This window comes from Tetrao urogallus, assembly GCF_951394365.1.
Source record: "Tetrao urogallus genome assembly, chromosome: 15".
NCBI lineage: Eukaryota > Metazoa > Chordata > Aves > Galliformes > Phasianidae > Tetrao > Tetrao urogallus.
The window spans coordinates 14,329,988-14,345,667 of record NC_136828.1 but is presented as its reverse complement, the minus strand read 5'-3'; the positions used below and the strand labels follow the sequence as shown (position 1 = coordinate 14,345,667).

The window sequence follows — 15,680 nt, the reverse complement described above, 5'->3', positions numbered from 1 at the left end:
TGTCCCTTAGAAATACATGACAGCGTTGAATATATGCAATGCATTAATGCACTTAATCTGTCACTGTTATATATTGCTACAATAAAGAAATCCCAACTTATTTCATGACTTTAACACCTATAAACTATTGAAGTGGAATATTCTACACAGTCATCACATATGCTACTTCTCTAAGATACACATGTGAAAAGTCTAACTCAAGATTGTTCAGGTCACTTATTTCAAACTATATGTATCTTTACACTTTTCAATTTAGCTTTGCAACTGTGGAAATCATTAACAGCTGAAGTTCAATTCTGAGTTCACTTAAGACAAAGTGAAGAAACACAACTGCTGTTCTCATGTGGCACTCACAGCCAGGAGGGGAATCGAGGTGAGGCAGTCAGTAATTCCGGGGTCTCACAGTCTGTGCAAAGCTAATCCAGGATGAGAACTGAACTTACCCTTACTAATATTTCCTATCCATCAGCCCACAGCCAGATCAAATCTTTAATCAGAGCTCATTGTTAACTCAGCAAAATCATGTCACGATTAACTTTCAGAATAGCTTCATTGGGAAAGAATAATTAGATTTTTCTTTATAGGAGAAATATTTTTTCATCTGTAAAGAATGTTCTATATGCAGACTGCTGGAGAAAAATCTATTGCAATCAATCACAGAAGGTGCCCATCTGAGAACTGAATGTTCCAAGAACACGAACCAATGTGCCTTTAAGATGACTTCTAATCTCCCAGACATGAAAGACTTCTTTCAATTTTGAATGTTATTTTATATTTACAGATACATATCTGAATTTCTATTTTTGTTGTTGTTTTTCTCAAAAAGGAAATTTCTATGTATTTAAGTCTGTATGTATAAATTGCGAGACTGGATAGTAAACCCATGCATTAATTCAGACACTTGCTTCAACAAACTTGTATTTTAATTATAAGCTTCAACAGCTTGCTGCTTTTATAAAAGTTCAGAAAGGAACAAAAATGCCAACATTAATAATGTGACACAAATATTAATCTCTCAAGGTTCACCAGTGAGTGAGTTCAAGGACTGACTGATAAACCTAACTAGAGAAAACACCTCAAAATGCACACAGGATTTGAGATCAGTAAATGTAGTCCATTTCACTTATGATGAAGTTAGCTCTGTGGGAAATTGAGAAATGCAAGAATACATGGGTGATTTCTGTGAAATCTGCCACTGTCTTATTAAGTGGATGGCAGAACGGAGGCTTCCAACACCCCACAGCTGGGGCAGGTTTTCTCACCAAGCTGACGCTGTTGGTCAGGCTGCACAAGGGATAAGCCAGGCGCACTGAGCCTCGGCACATTTTCACAGCTGGAGATACTGAGCTTCTCTTAAACACAATGGCAGGATGGAAGATATCATCACACGTTGGAGAATTTACCCAAATATTCGTTTTCTTCTCACAAGGAGTCTCCCTCAACTCTTGACATTGTAAGTAACAAAGGTTCATTACTATATTGCACAAGAACTGTTGCTAGTTCTCAGGCCAGAGCATTGTCACTACACACATGAACAGATGAATGACTTACTTACGGCTTCTTGTGCCTTTCTCTTCTTTAGTAACGATTAATAAGTTGTCAAAATTAAAATTTTAAAAAACAATTGGTTGCCAAAAAGCATATCTTATGTCGGTTTGTCTTCGTTTTTTCATTACATTCATAACAACCAAAACAAGCAATAAGCCTACCTCTGGTTATTTGTTCTCTGGCACCACCATACACTTAATCTACCTATCACATATCATTAACTTGATGAATAAAACAGGTGAGTTAATGCATTTTTTAAACGCGTAAGTAAATGGCATTCTTGGGAGTAGCAGACTCCGCCAATCTCATGTGATTCATTGGCTTGAAAGTAGCCTACACTTTGTATGCTTTTATCATTTGATGTGGAATTAACCTCTGACAGTTACTCATAATGTTCATTGCATATGTATATAAATGAGTTCTAGTTTTTTTTAAATAAATACAAGTCTTCATTGATAAATAGAGCTATATTAGCAAGTATTCCTCTCAGTATGTTTCTTCTAACCTGTTCTTCCCAACTAGAAAATTATACATCACTCCTGATTCTTACCATACGTAATCCTGTTCCTATACAACTTCTTTCTTGTACACTTAGGATTTTTTTTCCTAATATAACTTTAATGTTTCACACACACACGCACACACAAAGACATAGAAATGGAATGTAAGAGTTTAGGTCTAATTTCTGCTCTTCTAAGATAACCCTGACAAATGACAGCCCTCTACTGGTTAATAAATACATTAGCAGAAAAAAATACATCCCACTGTATTTAGTTAAAGTAAATATAGATGGATAGATGGATAACAGACAGAAATAACCCAGCTAATGAAATGCTTCCAGTATTATATATATAATTTTATTTTTTACTGCCAGAAAACATTGTTTCTAATACAGGTAGGCAGTAGCAGGCCAAGGATATGGCTGGATCCTAAATTACCTGGACTTCTCTAGAGAATACTGTAATTCCTCAAAGAAACACTCTTTCATAAAACATTAAAAAAACAGTGATGAATGTTAATGATAACTGTCATGTTATTGTGTAAAAGTTTGATTTGGGCAGTAAAATCATCAATATCCTAAGATAGAAGAGACCCACGAGAAACAGGTCCAGCTCCTGACTCGAGTCATGGAAGCCACAAGAATGAAATGCCATCCAAGTAGGAATACTATTTTTCTGATACTATTATGTCCCTAAGTGAGCTCTGAATGCTTATTAGCAGCCAGCTATAAACAAGAACCAATGGATGGCACTTGGCACAGTAACTGACAATGTGATCCGGCTTACAAACTCAAAATTGCTCGGGTATCTGCGTAAAAATTCAGAAATAAAGTGTTTGAGAAAACTAAAAATTAGTCCCAATATTTTTATTTACACCACTTGATCCCCATTTTAGATACTTTTATGCTTTGCTGAGTATTTGTACTGCATGTTACAAAGAAAATGATTTATAAAATAGTTTGAAATTTTCCTACATTAAAGTAAAACCACCAAGTGGCAGATTTTAAACTAACGCATAGTAGAGTGCATGGTCATTAGCAATGTTCACCCAACCCATAAGGAGCAGAGGAGCATGTTAGCGGCTGGGCGCTCCGTTTTTCCTTACCCACATTAAGGAAAAAAAAAACCAACTACCTACATGCAGAGCACCAAAGCAAAACACAGCAAGTATTTATGGGATTGCACCAGACGGCTGACTCCAGAAACCTGATAAGGGCACTTTATCAGAAGAACCAGTAAGGCTGGAAGGGACCGCAGGGATCCCTCAGCACCAGAGGAAATGGATCCGAGCAGCCAACCTGAGCCTCCCGGCACGGCTTACAGCCACAGCTCGTCCTACCGCTGCTACCTGCGAGCAGAGGCCACCCGACTCAGCACAGCCTCCTTTCAGGCACTTGTAGGCAGTGAAAGTAGCCTCACCTCCTACAGATCTAACGATCCCCTCCAGAGCCTCGCAGCGTCCTCTCCGGACGCTCCAGGTCTGGATGACGCTCCGCTCACGGCAGTGCGGGGCGCAGGGCTGAGCGCGGCGCCGAGTGCCACCACCGGGATGGCCTGGGCCTGGTTGGTCACCTGGGCACGCTGCCGGCTCGCGTTCAGCAGGAAAACAACCAAGTACTGGGGAACGTAGTGGGAGTTAACAGCCCTTCCACGGAGCGGAGCAGAGGTTCGGAGCACGTGCCGCTCGGCAGGGACGGAGGCGGGCAGGGCCGGCCCACCATCACCCCGCTGAGCCTGCACAGTACTTCCTGCCAGAGACCCAGAAAGTTCTGTGTCTTTAACGAAGGTCGGAGACAAGTTTCTCTGTCCTTCACCCACCTGAATTCTGGGGTGCTCCTGAGGAGTTCCCTTAATTTACAGCCGACCGGGAAGCGGCTCTGAAGTCCCTCAGCACTACGGAGCCCTTCCCACGCCATGCCGAGCGGCCGGGCACGCGCTGAGGTGCGGCTCCGTGCGCGGGAACGCGGGCCGGGCTTCAGTCCGCCTTTGTTGTTTAAGGAACGTAAGTAAGTAGTAACTAAACATGGATAATTGGTATTACAAACTCGAACGACTCCCAGGTCTCACATCTGCAGTCAGTACACCGACCTCATTGTAAGAGAAAGCAAGGGGCTCAGCTCACCTCACTGGGAGCGCCCGGGGGCGGTTTGAGGACAGCTGAGTCCCCGCCCCACCTCCTTTTCCACACCGGCGGCTCCTGCCTGGGCCGAGCAGGGCAGGACGCGGGGCACCGGCACCGGCACCGGCACCGGCACCGCCGCTGCCGCTCCGCGTGAGGGGGCCGCGCTCCAGGCGGGAGGACCGCGCGCTCCGCCCGGCAGAGGGCGCCGCCGAGCGCCGCTCGCCTCGCAGCTCCGGGCGCGGGCGCTCGGCTCGCGCGCAGGCGCTGCCGCAACGGTCGCGGGGCGGCGATGGCGGCGCTGCTGGAGCACGAGAGCCAGATCTTCCTGGACCTGTTCCATCAGGACGGGCTCGTGGTCTGCGCCCGCGGGCTCGGCATCGATCGCTTGCTGTTGCGCTTCCTCCGCCTTTACTGCGAGCCCGCCAGCCTGGTGCTGGTGCTGAACACGAGCGCCGCCGAGGAGGTAAGCGCGACTCCGTGCGTTCCGCAGGGAGCGGGGCGGGCCGGAACCGGCAGGGGCTGCGGACTTCGAGGTGAAGTTCGGCGCCGTGGCCGCCCTGCCGTAGCTGCCTTTGGCAGCGGCGCTTCCTTCCCGATTCTTACCGCCTGTAAGGCGGTATTAAAATCGCCCGTGCTCTTCAGAAGTGCTGTAAGTACTGTAATGACGCAGGGGAGAACTGGCTGCCAAAAGTTCCAATTTACGGCCCTTGTGTCTGCTACTGCGAATGTGCGGGGCTGTCACCCCAACAAGGCTTAACCGCTATAGCCACAAGAAGCGGAATCACAGCTCTCTGTGGGTAGCATCTCACGCTGCCGTGTTTTCAATTGGTTTGGGGCCGTTTTTCCAAATAAATGGAACGCGTGTAATTGAGATTCTCTTCACATCTGTAATGAAGTTCTGTGTTCTCATCGTGCCTGCTGTAGGAGTACTTCATTGACCAGCTGCGGTCGGATGGAGTTGTGCACCTTCCTCGGCGCGTCACCAACGAGATCCCCAGCAGTGCCCGCTATGAGTTCTACACGCAAGGGGGGGTTCTCTTTGCAACCAGCAGAATCCTCGTGGTCGACTTCCTTACCGACAGAATTCCTGCAAACCTCATCACTGGTGAGAGCTTACTGAAATAAATGGATGGCTGTTCTGTTGAAAAATACATAAAGCTTAACTCTGTATAGAGTCCTATTAATGGTGTTCAGGTTAAAGAATTATTTCTTTAAGAAGGCTTAGGTGAAAGGCACAAATATGTAGCTCCTTCCTTTTTTCTTCTAATGGTCGTCACAGAATCACAGGGGCTGGAGGAGATTTCAAGAGATCATGGAGTCCAATCCCCTGCTAAAGCAGGTCCTTGCAAGAGGTCACACTTGTTTGCTTTGTTTAATCACACAACACTCACATTCCTTTTAGATAGTGGATAATGCATCCGTATGGATTTTGATATCAGTAACCACTTGGAAAACAATCACTGGTTAAATTGCCATTGATGTAAGAAACAGAAGCATTCACACTGCCTGCATCGCTTCCCAAGTAGAAAAATTGTCTGCGCCTGGTGAAATAGCATCTAGAATACTCTCAGAACACAGCCTGTGATTGAAACTGATTGCTAGTGTGTGTGGTTGATAAGCATGCAGTTTTTTGCTTCAGTGAATTCCTCATGACAACTTTTCCCATCAAGTAAAATAACAGTACCTAACTAATGTTCCTCTTGTAACACCTTACATGCTTTCTATTATTAAATAACAATGTTCTAAAGATTTTTAGAAATACCTTGAGACCTCCTGTTGTTGTATAGAACTTGTGCATGCTTGTTTTCCCATGTTCTGTTCCCTTTCTTTCCCTGCTTGTCTTTATATTCTTGTGTAAGGTGGAAGCCCTCTTAAAGCCCACAGAGCTAGTAAAACAGATATTAAGAGCCAGGTATACAGGAATATTTCAGTGTTATCGAATGTTAACATTTTAATAATGGCTGAATGTGACTGAGTATTGAATGCTAATATGTGTGTAAGTTTTTGCTTCAGAAATTCTCATTTAGTCAGTGTATGAGATGTTCTAATCTGTGAAACTTTTAAAACAGTTTTCATGCTACAGCCAGAGGACACCACGTTCTGTTCTGTTATTTCTAGGTTAAAAAAAAAAAGTAAAGTTTTGAGACACCCTACTTTGGGTTCTGTGTGGATGAAAAGAAGAAACACATTAGACTTAAAAAATCAAGAGCCTCCTGACCTGAAATGACCTGTGGATGCCCCATCCCCGGAGGTGTTCAAGGCCAGGTTGGATGAGGCTCTGGGCAGCCTGGTCTAATATTAAATGTGGAGGTTGGTGGCCCTGCATCTAGCAGGGGGGTTGGAGATTAGTGTTCCTTGAGGTCCCTTCCAACCCTGGCCATTCTGTGACCTAGAGTTGTCGCACTCCCCGTAGTGCCACCAGAGGTCAGTGTGACAGCAGCTTTAGCTGAAACGTGCTTCTGTCAGAAACATACCGCCTGTATGTCAGACGCTGCAAAGTCAGCAGAAATTTGTTTCTTGGGCGATTAACGTAGGAAAAAAAATACAGTAAAGTGTTTCAAAGAGATGCAGCATGTCAAAATGAATGAAGAAAGTTGTTATAAAAGTTAGACTCATTTTACGTCTGTCAGCTTACTGAGGCATGCAATGAGAGCTTTACTGTTTGATGTCTTTAGCTTCCATTTTAGGAAGATGTTTATTATCTGTTTATTATATTGTTATATAATGATTATATAATAATATAATGTTATGTTATATAATGTGATATTATATAATAATATAATGTTTATTATATTATTATGTTTATTAATGGAAGCTGTGAACAGATAAGAAATATCAGGTAGGCCTCTCCTCACAGGGGGAGAGTGGGAAAAACACAGCATGCTGTAAGCCTTGGGTTTAACAAGTCTTGGCTGAGTGAAATATAAATCCCAAAAGTGTTTGCCTGAAAGGCTTAAGGCAGTTTCACTATCATTTCATTTCTCTGTATGCTAAAATGCATATGATAGTTATTTCCCAATGCTCATAGCCCTGAATAAAGTTGCTGGTGTAGCAGTTGAATTGGAAATCCTTTCTGTCCACAATTGTGAATATCAATATCAGAAGGATGGGAAATAGCACAGAAAATGTTTTCAAAAGTTCTTTGAGAATAGTTCAAGTTTTTTGATAATCAAAGAAACATATTCAACAAGTCTATGATTACAGAACTTCTGTAACAAAAGAGTTCAGATATCAAACTTGCTCTGTGGTGATACTGCGTTACATCTTGCATTCAGTCTTCCTCCCTTTGAAAGTCCCAAGTCCAAGTTTTGTTTGAAGAATGAAGCACTGTGGAAGCTACTGAGTCCTGCTACTTGAGCACAGGATTTTTTTGCTAAGGATCATCATTAACCCAGCTCTGTAACTGGGAGGCTCTGTGGTACCGAAAACAAGGAGTTGCTAGGTTTCAGGAGAGGGACTGACTTTTTTATGCGGGCAAGCAGCGATAGGACAAAGGGGAACAGCTTTAAACTGCTATTTTATGAACTCCTGTAAGTTTGTTTGACATCATTTTAGAAGACTGAAATTGTACTTTAACAGAAGCAGAACAGTAAGACAAACTTGAGGAAAATATATAACTTATTCAGTCTTTCTTTACTATTTTTTAACTTGAACACCATTTATTTTCCCAGGTGTCTTGGTATACAAAGCACATAGAATCATTGAGTCTTGTCAGGAATCATTTATACTGCGACTTTATCGCCAAAAAAACAAGGAAGGCTTCATTAAAGCTTTTACAGATAATGCGGTTGCATTTAACACTGGTTTTTGCCAAGTGGAAAGAGTGATGAGAAACCTTTTTGTCAGGAAACTTTACCTGTGGCCAAGGTAAGGTACCTCTTTACTACACTGAACTTAAAATTACTGTGATTGCTACCATGGACTTCTAACAGAATGAATTTTATGTAGTCACACTGCTAATCTGTATTTGTATTCACAAGCTCATTTCACTCATTTATTGGCAGAAGTTATATTAAAGATGTTAAATTTCTCGAGGTATTTTTGAGAATAGACTCAAGTTAAATCTATAAGAAGCAGAACCTTACAGTATAACCATCCTTCTAGCCAGTAGAAATCATAGTAGATAGTGATATTTGTAATAGTTTAAGAAAAGTGTAATTTGTTGAAGGTCGTCTTGAAGCCATGAAGTAACAGGAATACTGTCTTGCAGTGCTGCCATGCACGGGAGGATTTGTTTCCAATCGTGAAGAAGCTCCATGATTATCTCTGTGTTTTATTGGTTTGTGTTTGATCAGTTGTTGGTTGTTTTTTTTTGTAATCTTCCTCTATACGTATGTAATCTATGAGGAAGATTTCGAGATAACTGTTGGAAACTAAGTTGCCAAGCCTGTGGCATGCATTCAGTCTTTCAGGAGCAGTAGCGCAGACGGAGTTGGTCAGTTCAGCTGATCAGCCATCAGTGCCTTGGGCAGGGGGTATGCATAACTGCTCCTTCTGTCCAGTCTAGAATGTGTTTCACACCATCTCGTGTTCTCATGCTCTGCACTGTGAACTCAGAATTTTAAGTTTTCCTTTTAGCATTACAGAGAAATAGAAATGGACATAGCCAGGGTAGGAAACGTTGAACACAAACTCTGAATTTTCTTCCTTGGCTTCTGAGCTATGGAGAGACCTGAGGGTAGTAGTGTTCTTCTCTGTAGTCTTCTGTTAAAATCAGCTAGCACCCACATAGCAATGGCTTCACTGTTACAACACAGCCCCTATAGCCAAGGGCCTGCTGCTTGTTATTCAAAGCTAAGGATATCACAGTGTTTGCCAGCAGATCCATGTGAGTCCAAAGGGTTTATGAGACCATTACAGTTTCCTCTTTACGACATCTTTTGTTTTTACTTTAGGATTTGTTACCTGCAGTAATGATGTGGAATCTAGTGCAGTAATTCTCTGGGGATCAGTCACCAGTGCTGTGGGCTCATATGATGAGGATGAAAACAAGTCGTAGTTGGGGAATCATCAGGTGGTTTATGAGACTATTCATCAAGACTGTAGTCTTTGCCTCTGTAGAGTTTTGATTTGCATTTAGCTTGTTTACACTTAAGTCAGTTGTAACTTTTGTTTGTATGAATTTTTTTGAATTATGGTGTCAAGCATTTATGTAAATATTAATAAGCTGTTTTCCTTGTAGATTTCATATAGCAGTGAACTCATTTTTAGAGAAGCATAAACCTGAAGTGGTGGAAATACACGTGTCAATGACCCCTAGTATGCTTGCTATCCAGACCTCAATCCTGGACATTTTGAATGCATGTCTGAGAGAACTGAAGCGTTACAATCCAGCTCTTGAAGTAGAAGATCTATCTTTAGAAAATGCTCTTGGTAAAGCTTTTGACAAGGTAATCATTTTGATTGTTTTGCTACGTCTTGTAAAGGGATTCCTTTTAAATCCTCAAACAGTTTGGTGTGCAAACAAAAACATTGTAAAATAATGAAATTACCAGCAGGTGATGTTACAGTTTGCCAGTAGGATTTTTGGTGAATTGTCCTCATTGTTCTTACTTCATTTGGCAAGTTCCTACATCAAAAACATTCTGATTGATGCTATAATAACAGAGGTGGGTATGCCGTATTCTCACCTTCTTTCCGTGCCCAATTTTTCTCTTGAATTTCCTACCAGCATTTTCTATTTTCTTTATTAGATGAAGCATGATCTATAACAGATAACACACACATGCATGCAGCTGTTGTATTTTTAACCATCGTATATTTGAATTAACTGTGTGTGTGATGGCGTTACTGGCAGGTCTGCATACTTATGTATACTTTCTGTAGAGTAAAATCATACATTTCAACATTTGCCTATTAACTGTAATCTCATTTTGACACGAAATGTTGTGTACTTTAGAAAATCTGAAGGCATTTCTGCATTGTATTCATCTTCTGTTAAAAATTAAATGACATTACAATGACTTCTACTTTACCTAAACAATCTTAAATACTATGGGCAGAGGCCAATGAAATATATATTTATGCATATGTGTATAGAATATTAAATATAAATACAGAATATGTATATTATATTTTTATATATATATTTGAATACATATATATTAATATTTATAGTACCAAATTTTAAATAAAATACGGGAAAGAAGATATGTACTGAGCACATTAAATTATATATAACTGCTAATTGTTAAACAGCCTAAGTTTTTTGAATTTTTGAATTTTTTATGTTAAAAAAAAATCTATATTACAGGTGTTTGATTTTTTTTTTAAAGGCATTCCTACCTTGATTAGTATAGTAGATATTTGATGTCTTGAACTTTCCAATTTATATTTCTAGACAATACGTCACTATTTAGATCCTCTTTGGCATCAACTCGGAGCTAAGACAAAATCTTTGGTCCAGGATTTGAAGATTCTGCGTACTTTGCTACAGTATCTAACTCAGTATGATTGTGTCACTTTCCTTAATCTTCTGGAGTCACTGAAAGCAAGTGAAAAAGCTTTTGGTGAGAATTCAGGTAAGCACTGAATACAAGTTAATGCATGAAGTAGTGAGCTGCTGATTCTTCTAATCAACATTCCCAAACACACGAAGGTATCCAGTTAGGTTTTATATAACTGGCCATAAGGACGTAGGTTTTTATTGACGCATAATGCTTTCATCTGCCCACATAACTGCTGTTACTTAAGTGTGAGATTTGTATTGTATTTCAGCCTTTGGTTCAGCTAGTAGTTAGTGAGCAGGTAGTGCAGGTTGTGCAGCTAATCCGGATAAGAGACGTGGGCTCTTGGAAAGGTCTGAAGCATGTACATTTCATATGTCATTTTCCTTTTGTCTTTAGGTTGGCTGTTTCTTGACTCCAGTACTTCCATGTTTGTAAATGCTCGAGCCAGAGTTTATCGCACTGCAGATGAGAAACTGAATCAGAAAGGCAAAGTCTCTGAAAACAGAGATGTAAAGAAGGAAAATGGTACTCATCATTCCTAATTTTAAATTGGAGAGTGTCACATGATTTTGAACAGTCTGCATATTCTTACTTGTGCTGTGGTTATCAATACATGGGTCTTACACAGCTCTAGACTAAATCAGCAACGTAAGACATCAAGGCACAATCTTTGCTCAAAAAGTATGTAATAAAAGCCAGAAAGATTCTTCTCACCTTACTCGCCTAATCATTAGGAGAGCTTGTATGGGATTGTTCTTGAATTGCATAAGTATTTAATTTGATCTTCTTCATTTCATTTAAAGGGATGAGAAGCTGCCATTATTTTAATTTAAAATACATAGATACATATTCAAGAATTTCAGAATTGAAGGACAAGTGAACACTTCAACTTTTTGTTTCATTAAAGCATTTTTCCCTATTTTAAATGTTAATAATTTTAATGAGTGTTCTTGAGCCCCACCAGTATAACAAGTTGCATATGTAGGCTATTGATTATTGTGCTTGCCAACAGCTATCATGCTATGACATTGAACCATTAATTTAAAGTTATGAAGAGTATTTTGTCTTGTAAGAGCTGCTATGTTCAATTGTATTTTGTTTCAGAACTGAAAAGGGAATTGGTTCTAGAAAGTAACCCAAAATGGGAAGCTTTGAGAGAGGTACTGAATGAGATTGAAAATGAGAATAAGAACAGTGAAGACCTCGGTGGTCCAGGTGAGAGGATATTAAATTATTTTAATAGTTTTAAATATAGTAATTTGTGAACTTAAAGTGTTTATGTAGAAGTATTTGGTTGTAAAGCTACTACAAAAACTTTACACATTAAAATGTGACTTTTTCCAGAACAGAATCAAACCAAAAGCTGAAGGTGGCCACCAGTGGTTTGTGTTTGTGCTTCCATTTGATGGAACCAGATGACTTCTCTACCACTGTAACCTTGGGCTGGCACCTAATCTCCATAACAATTCCATAGTTGTCTCACTATTATCTCTTACCCAGTGTGTTTCTAACTCCTTTTGTGCTTTTCCTGTTACAGGATTTTTTTAATCCCCTTAAATTTCACCAAGTTTTATTTTAGGAAATTGTGAGGATAAAAAAGTGCTCTTTTCTCCCACCCACAGTGTTCTGGCTGTGGATAAGAACTGGCTCTCTCACCTAGTGCTGTAGGAGTTTATCTGAGTCAGCTAGCAGAGAATTGTTATTTAGGGCCCACAGCTGTCAGTAATACTGTGTGAAACATGTATTTTTTAGAATCCGTGACAAAGATGACAGAGGCTGAAAACTAGAGCAGTCCCAATTAAGTGGTCTTATTCTGCATTAAAAAAGAATTTGTTTATTTATTTATTTTACATAAAAGTTGTCTGCTTCAGTATATAGTACCTCTGCTTTCTTTCAAATGGTTAAAAGAAAAGAACTGATTTAGGTGGTGTGAGAATAAGGAATGCTGAACTTCCATTAACCTTCTCTGATCTAGTTTGGTACAAAATGTGGTGTAATTCAGACTTCCTCTAAGTCCACAGCAACTGTGACCACCAAGTGTAAAGGCATTTGGCAGGCATGCTTCTAGGATCATTAAAAATACTTTATTTGCTCGAGATGTCTTGTGGCTGGGTAAAAGGAATTACGGTGTATTACAACATTACAAGATTGCAAACATGATGTTGTTTCTTGACTGCAGGGCAAGTTCTTATTTGTGCCAGTGATGACCGAGCTTGTGCACAGCTCAGGGAATACATAACCGATGGGGCAGAAGCCTTTTTAATGAGACTGTATAATAAAACACTTGGAAAGGATGAGAAAGCCGGAGAAGTGTGGATTAAGGACAGAAAAGTGGTCAAGTCCAAAGGAAATGCCAGACCAGACATGGGACCTCAAGCCAAAAAAGCCAAACTCCCTACTTGTTCAAAACAAAACAAACACAAAAAACAGCATGACCAAACTATAGTCCAAATGATAGGGAAAACTGAGGAGGAAAACAGAGAGGAGTTGGATGTGGAGGACAACAAGGAATTAAATGGAAGCCAAGAAGGCAGTGTTGAAGAGACCGTTCCTGAAGATTTCCCTGTGAACTTACCCTCAGATTCTTACTATGGTATTTTCAAAAACCCACTCACAATTATTCATCCGCTGCAGGGCTGCAGTGATCCCTATGCTCTCACTCGAGTGCTGCATGAAGTAGAGCCAAGATATGTTGTACTGTATGATGCAGAGCTAACTTTTGTTCGGCAGCTGGAAATCTACAAGGCAAGCAGACCCGGGAAGCCTCTGAGGCAAGTTGACTTGGTGCTAGTCGAGAACGTAGTTGGTCAAATTTTTATCTTAAAAGAAAAATAAAATCTATTGCACACTTCTGGCAATGCACTCTGGTTGAACCCCAAAGTTTCAGTAAGAACAGATGATGTTGATAAATGAGGGAAAATGGGATATACGTTTTTCAGGCAGTTACTAATTTTAAATGTCATCTTTTTTTCCCTCCAAACCTGTAGGGTTTATTTCCTCATCTATGGAAGCTCAACAGAAGAACAGCGCTATCTCACAGCCCTGAGAAAAGAGAAGGAGGCCTTTGAAAAACTAATTCGGTAACAATTAGTTTAATATCTACATTACTAACTTTTCACATCGTTTCCTTACGTGCTTGTATTTTAAATGGTGAAGTTTTTAACCATGAGAAGACTTTAAATAAGCTACTCAACACAACTGGTATTTTTACTTAATTGTCTATGAATTTCATATTGGAAACTGTTTTTTTGTCTGCAGCTAACACTCTTGTAAGATATTTCTAAGGTTTTCATAACTTAAGTAGTATTCAGGAACAAAACAATAATTTTCTTTGACGTTGACTTCTCACCAGCTTATACTTCTAGTTCTAGTAATTAGTTCTTTTGTTTCATATGCTCTAAAAAGTTCTAAAAATAAAAAGACACTTGGAAGTGCTAAAAATTGAGAATAAAAGTCTAGAATCTGGATTGCAGGTTTTCAATTAGCATTCAGCTCTACGTAATTTTGCATCTTGCTGAACAATATTAATGTATATTAATCTATTGACATTTAACTGCAGTTTTTAGTGATTCTTGGTTTGTGAATCCTTAGAGAAAGGGCCAGTATGGTTGTTCCTGAAGAAAGAGAAGGAAGAGATGAGACAAACCTAGACCTAGTAAGAGATGTTAAGCCTGCCTCTGCTTCCACTGACACACGCAAAGCAGGTGAGCAGTTCCCAAAGTTAAGCTGTGAAAAAGACCTGTAGCCTTCTGTGGTTGAACATCATCCAAACATGTGGGTGGGTGACTGAGGAACACCGATTCTGCAGTCCTGATGGGGAACAAATAGTGTCTGCCCTAGTCCATCTCTCAGTCTTGTCTGTGAAAGAACAATGAATTACGTTTTCCTTTGAAAAGGAACTATAGCTTAATTAGTGTTTTACCATCAAGATGAGATAACATCTGGACTATTTCTGGACAGCCTGTGGATTATGAGACCAGCACTGCCTGTAGTGAGATGGAGAGAAATAAAAACAGTGCTTCCATTATGGAATGCGCTTCAGAGAAGGTAGAGTTGGAGGTCATGAGTAGAGGTTAACTATTTGTTTTGCTCTTCAGGTGGACAGGCACAGACATCTGCCCAACAGACTGTAATAGTGGACATGCGGGAATTTCGTAGTGAGCTTCCTTCACTGATTCATCGTCGTGGCATTGACATTGAGCCTGTTACTTTGGAAGTTGGAGATTACATTTTAACTCCTGATATCTGTGTCGAGCGGAAAAGTATCAGCGATCTCATTGGTTCCTTAAATAATGGAAGATTGTACACGCAGTGCATTTCTATGTCACGTTACTATAAGCGGCCAATTCTTCTGATTGAATTTGATCCTAACAAACCTTTCTCCTTGATTCCACAAGGGTCCCTGCGCCAGGAGATTTCCAGTAGTGACGTTACTTCTAAACTGACCCTTCTCACACTCCATTTCCCCAAGTTACGTATCCTGTGGTGCCCCTCACCCCACGCTACTGCTGAACTGTTTGAAGAGTTAAAACAAAACCGCCCACAGCCTGACGCAGAAACGGCAATGGCGGTCACAGCAGATTCTGAAACTCTTCCTGAGTCAGACAAGTATAACCCTGGTCCTCAGGACTTCCTATTAAAAATGCCAGGTGTTAATGCAAAAAACTGCCACGCCTTAATGAACCATGTGAAAAGCATTGCTGAGCTGGTGACACTGTCAAAGGACAAACTCTGTGAAATTTTGGGCAATGCTGCCAATGCCACACAACTCTTTGACTTTATTCACATGACCTACAAGGAGGCAATATCTAAAGAAAAAAACAAAAGATGACTAATGGGACTGACCAGCATATGTTGTAGATAAGCTTTTCTTGCAGGGTCCTGTGGCAAGGTACGTGAAATGTTTTAAGAAATGCCCTCTAAAATAAGCAGCTGTTTCCTGCTAATGCTGTTCCATCAGGTTTAATATCTGAGCTAGTTATTACTGAAGGCAGGTTTCATGAGGAAAATTTTTAATCCAGAAATGCAAATGATTTTTATTTCTATAGCACTTTAACAAAT

At 40.4% G+C, this 15,680-nt stretch overlaps 1 protein-coding gene across 1 annotated transcript; it reads left to right on the top strand.

Moving 5' to 3' along the window:
- Positions 1–4,459: 4,459 nt before the first annotated feature.
- On the top strand, positions 4,460–15,450 carry ERCC4 (ERCC excision repair 4, endonuclease catalytic subunit; the record flags this gene model as incomplete). The annotated part of the gene is made up of 11 exons (XM_079542915.1): positions 4,460–4,633; positions 5,095–5,275; positions 7,842–8,037; positions 9,353–9,560; positions 10,511–10,691; positions 11,016–11,144; positions 11,724–11,834; positions 12,799–13,390; positions 13,607–13,699; positions 14,211–14,323; positions 14,717–15,450. The coding sequence occupies 11 exons, from the start codon at positions 4,460–4,462 to the stop codon at positions 15,448–15,450; spliced, it is 2,712 nt and encodes a 903-aa protein (XP_079399041.1).
- Between the last annotated feature and the right edge of the window lie 230 nt (positions 15,451–15,680).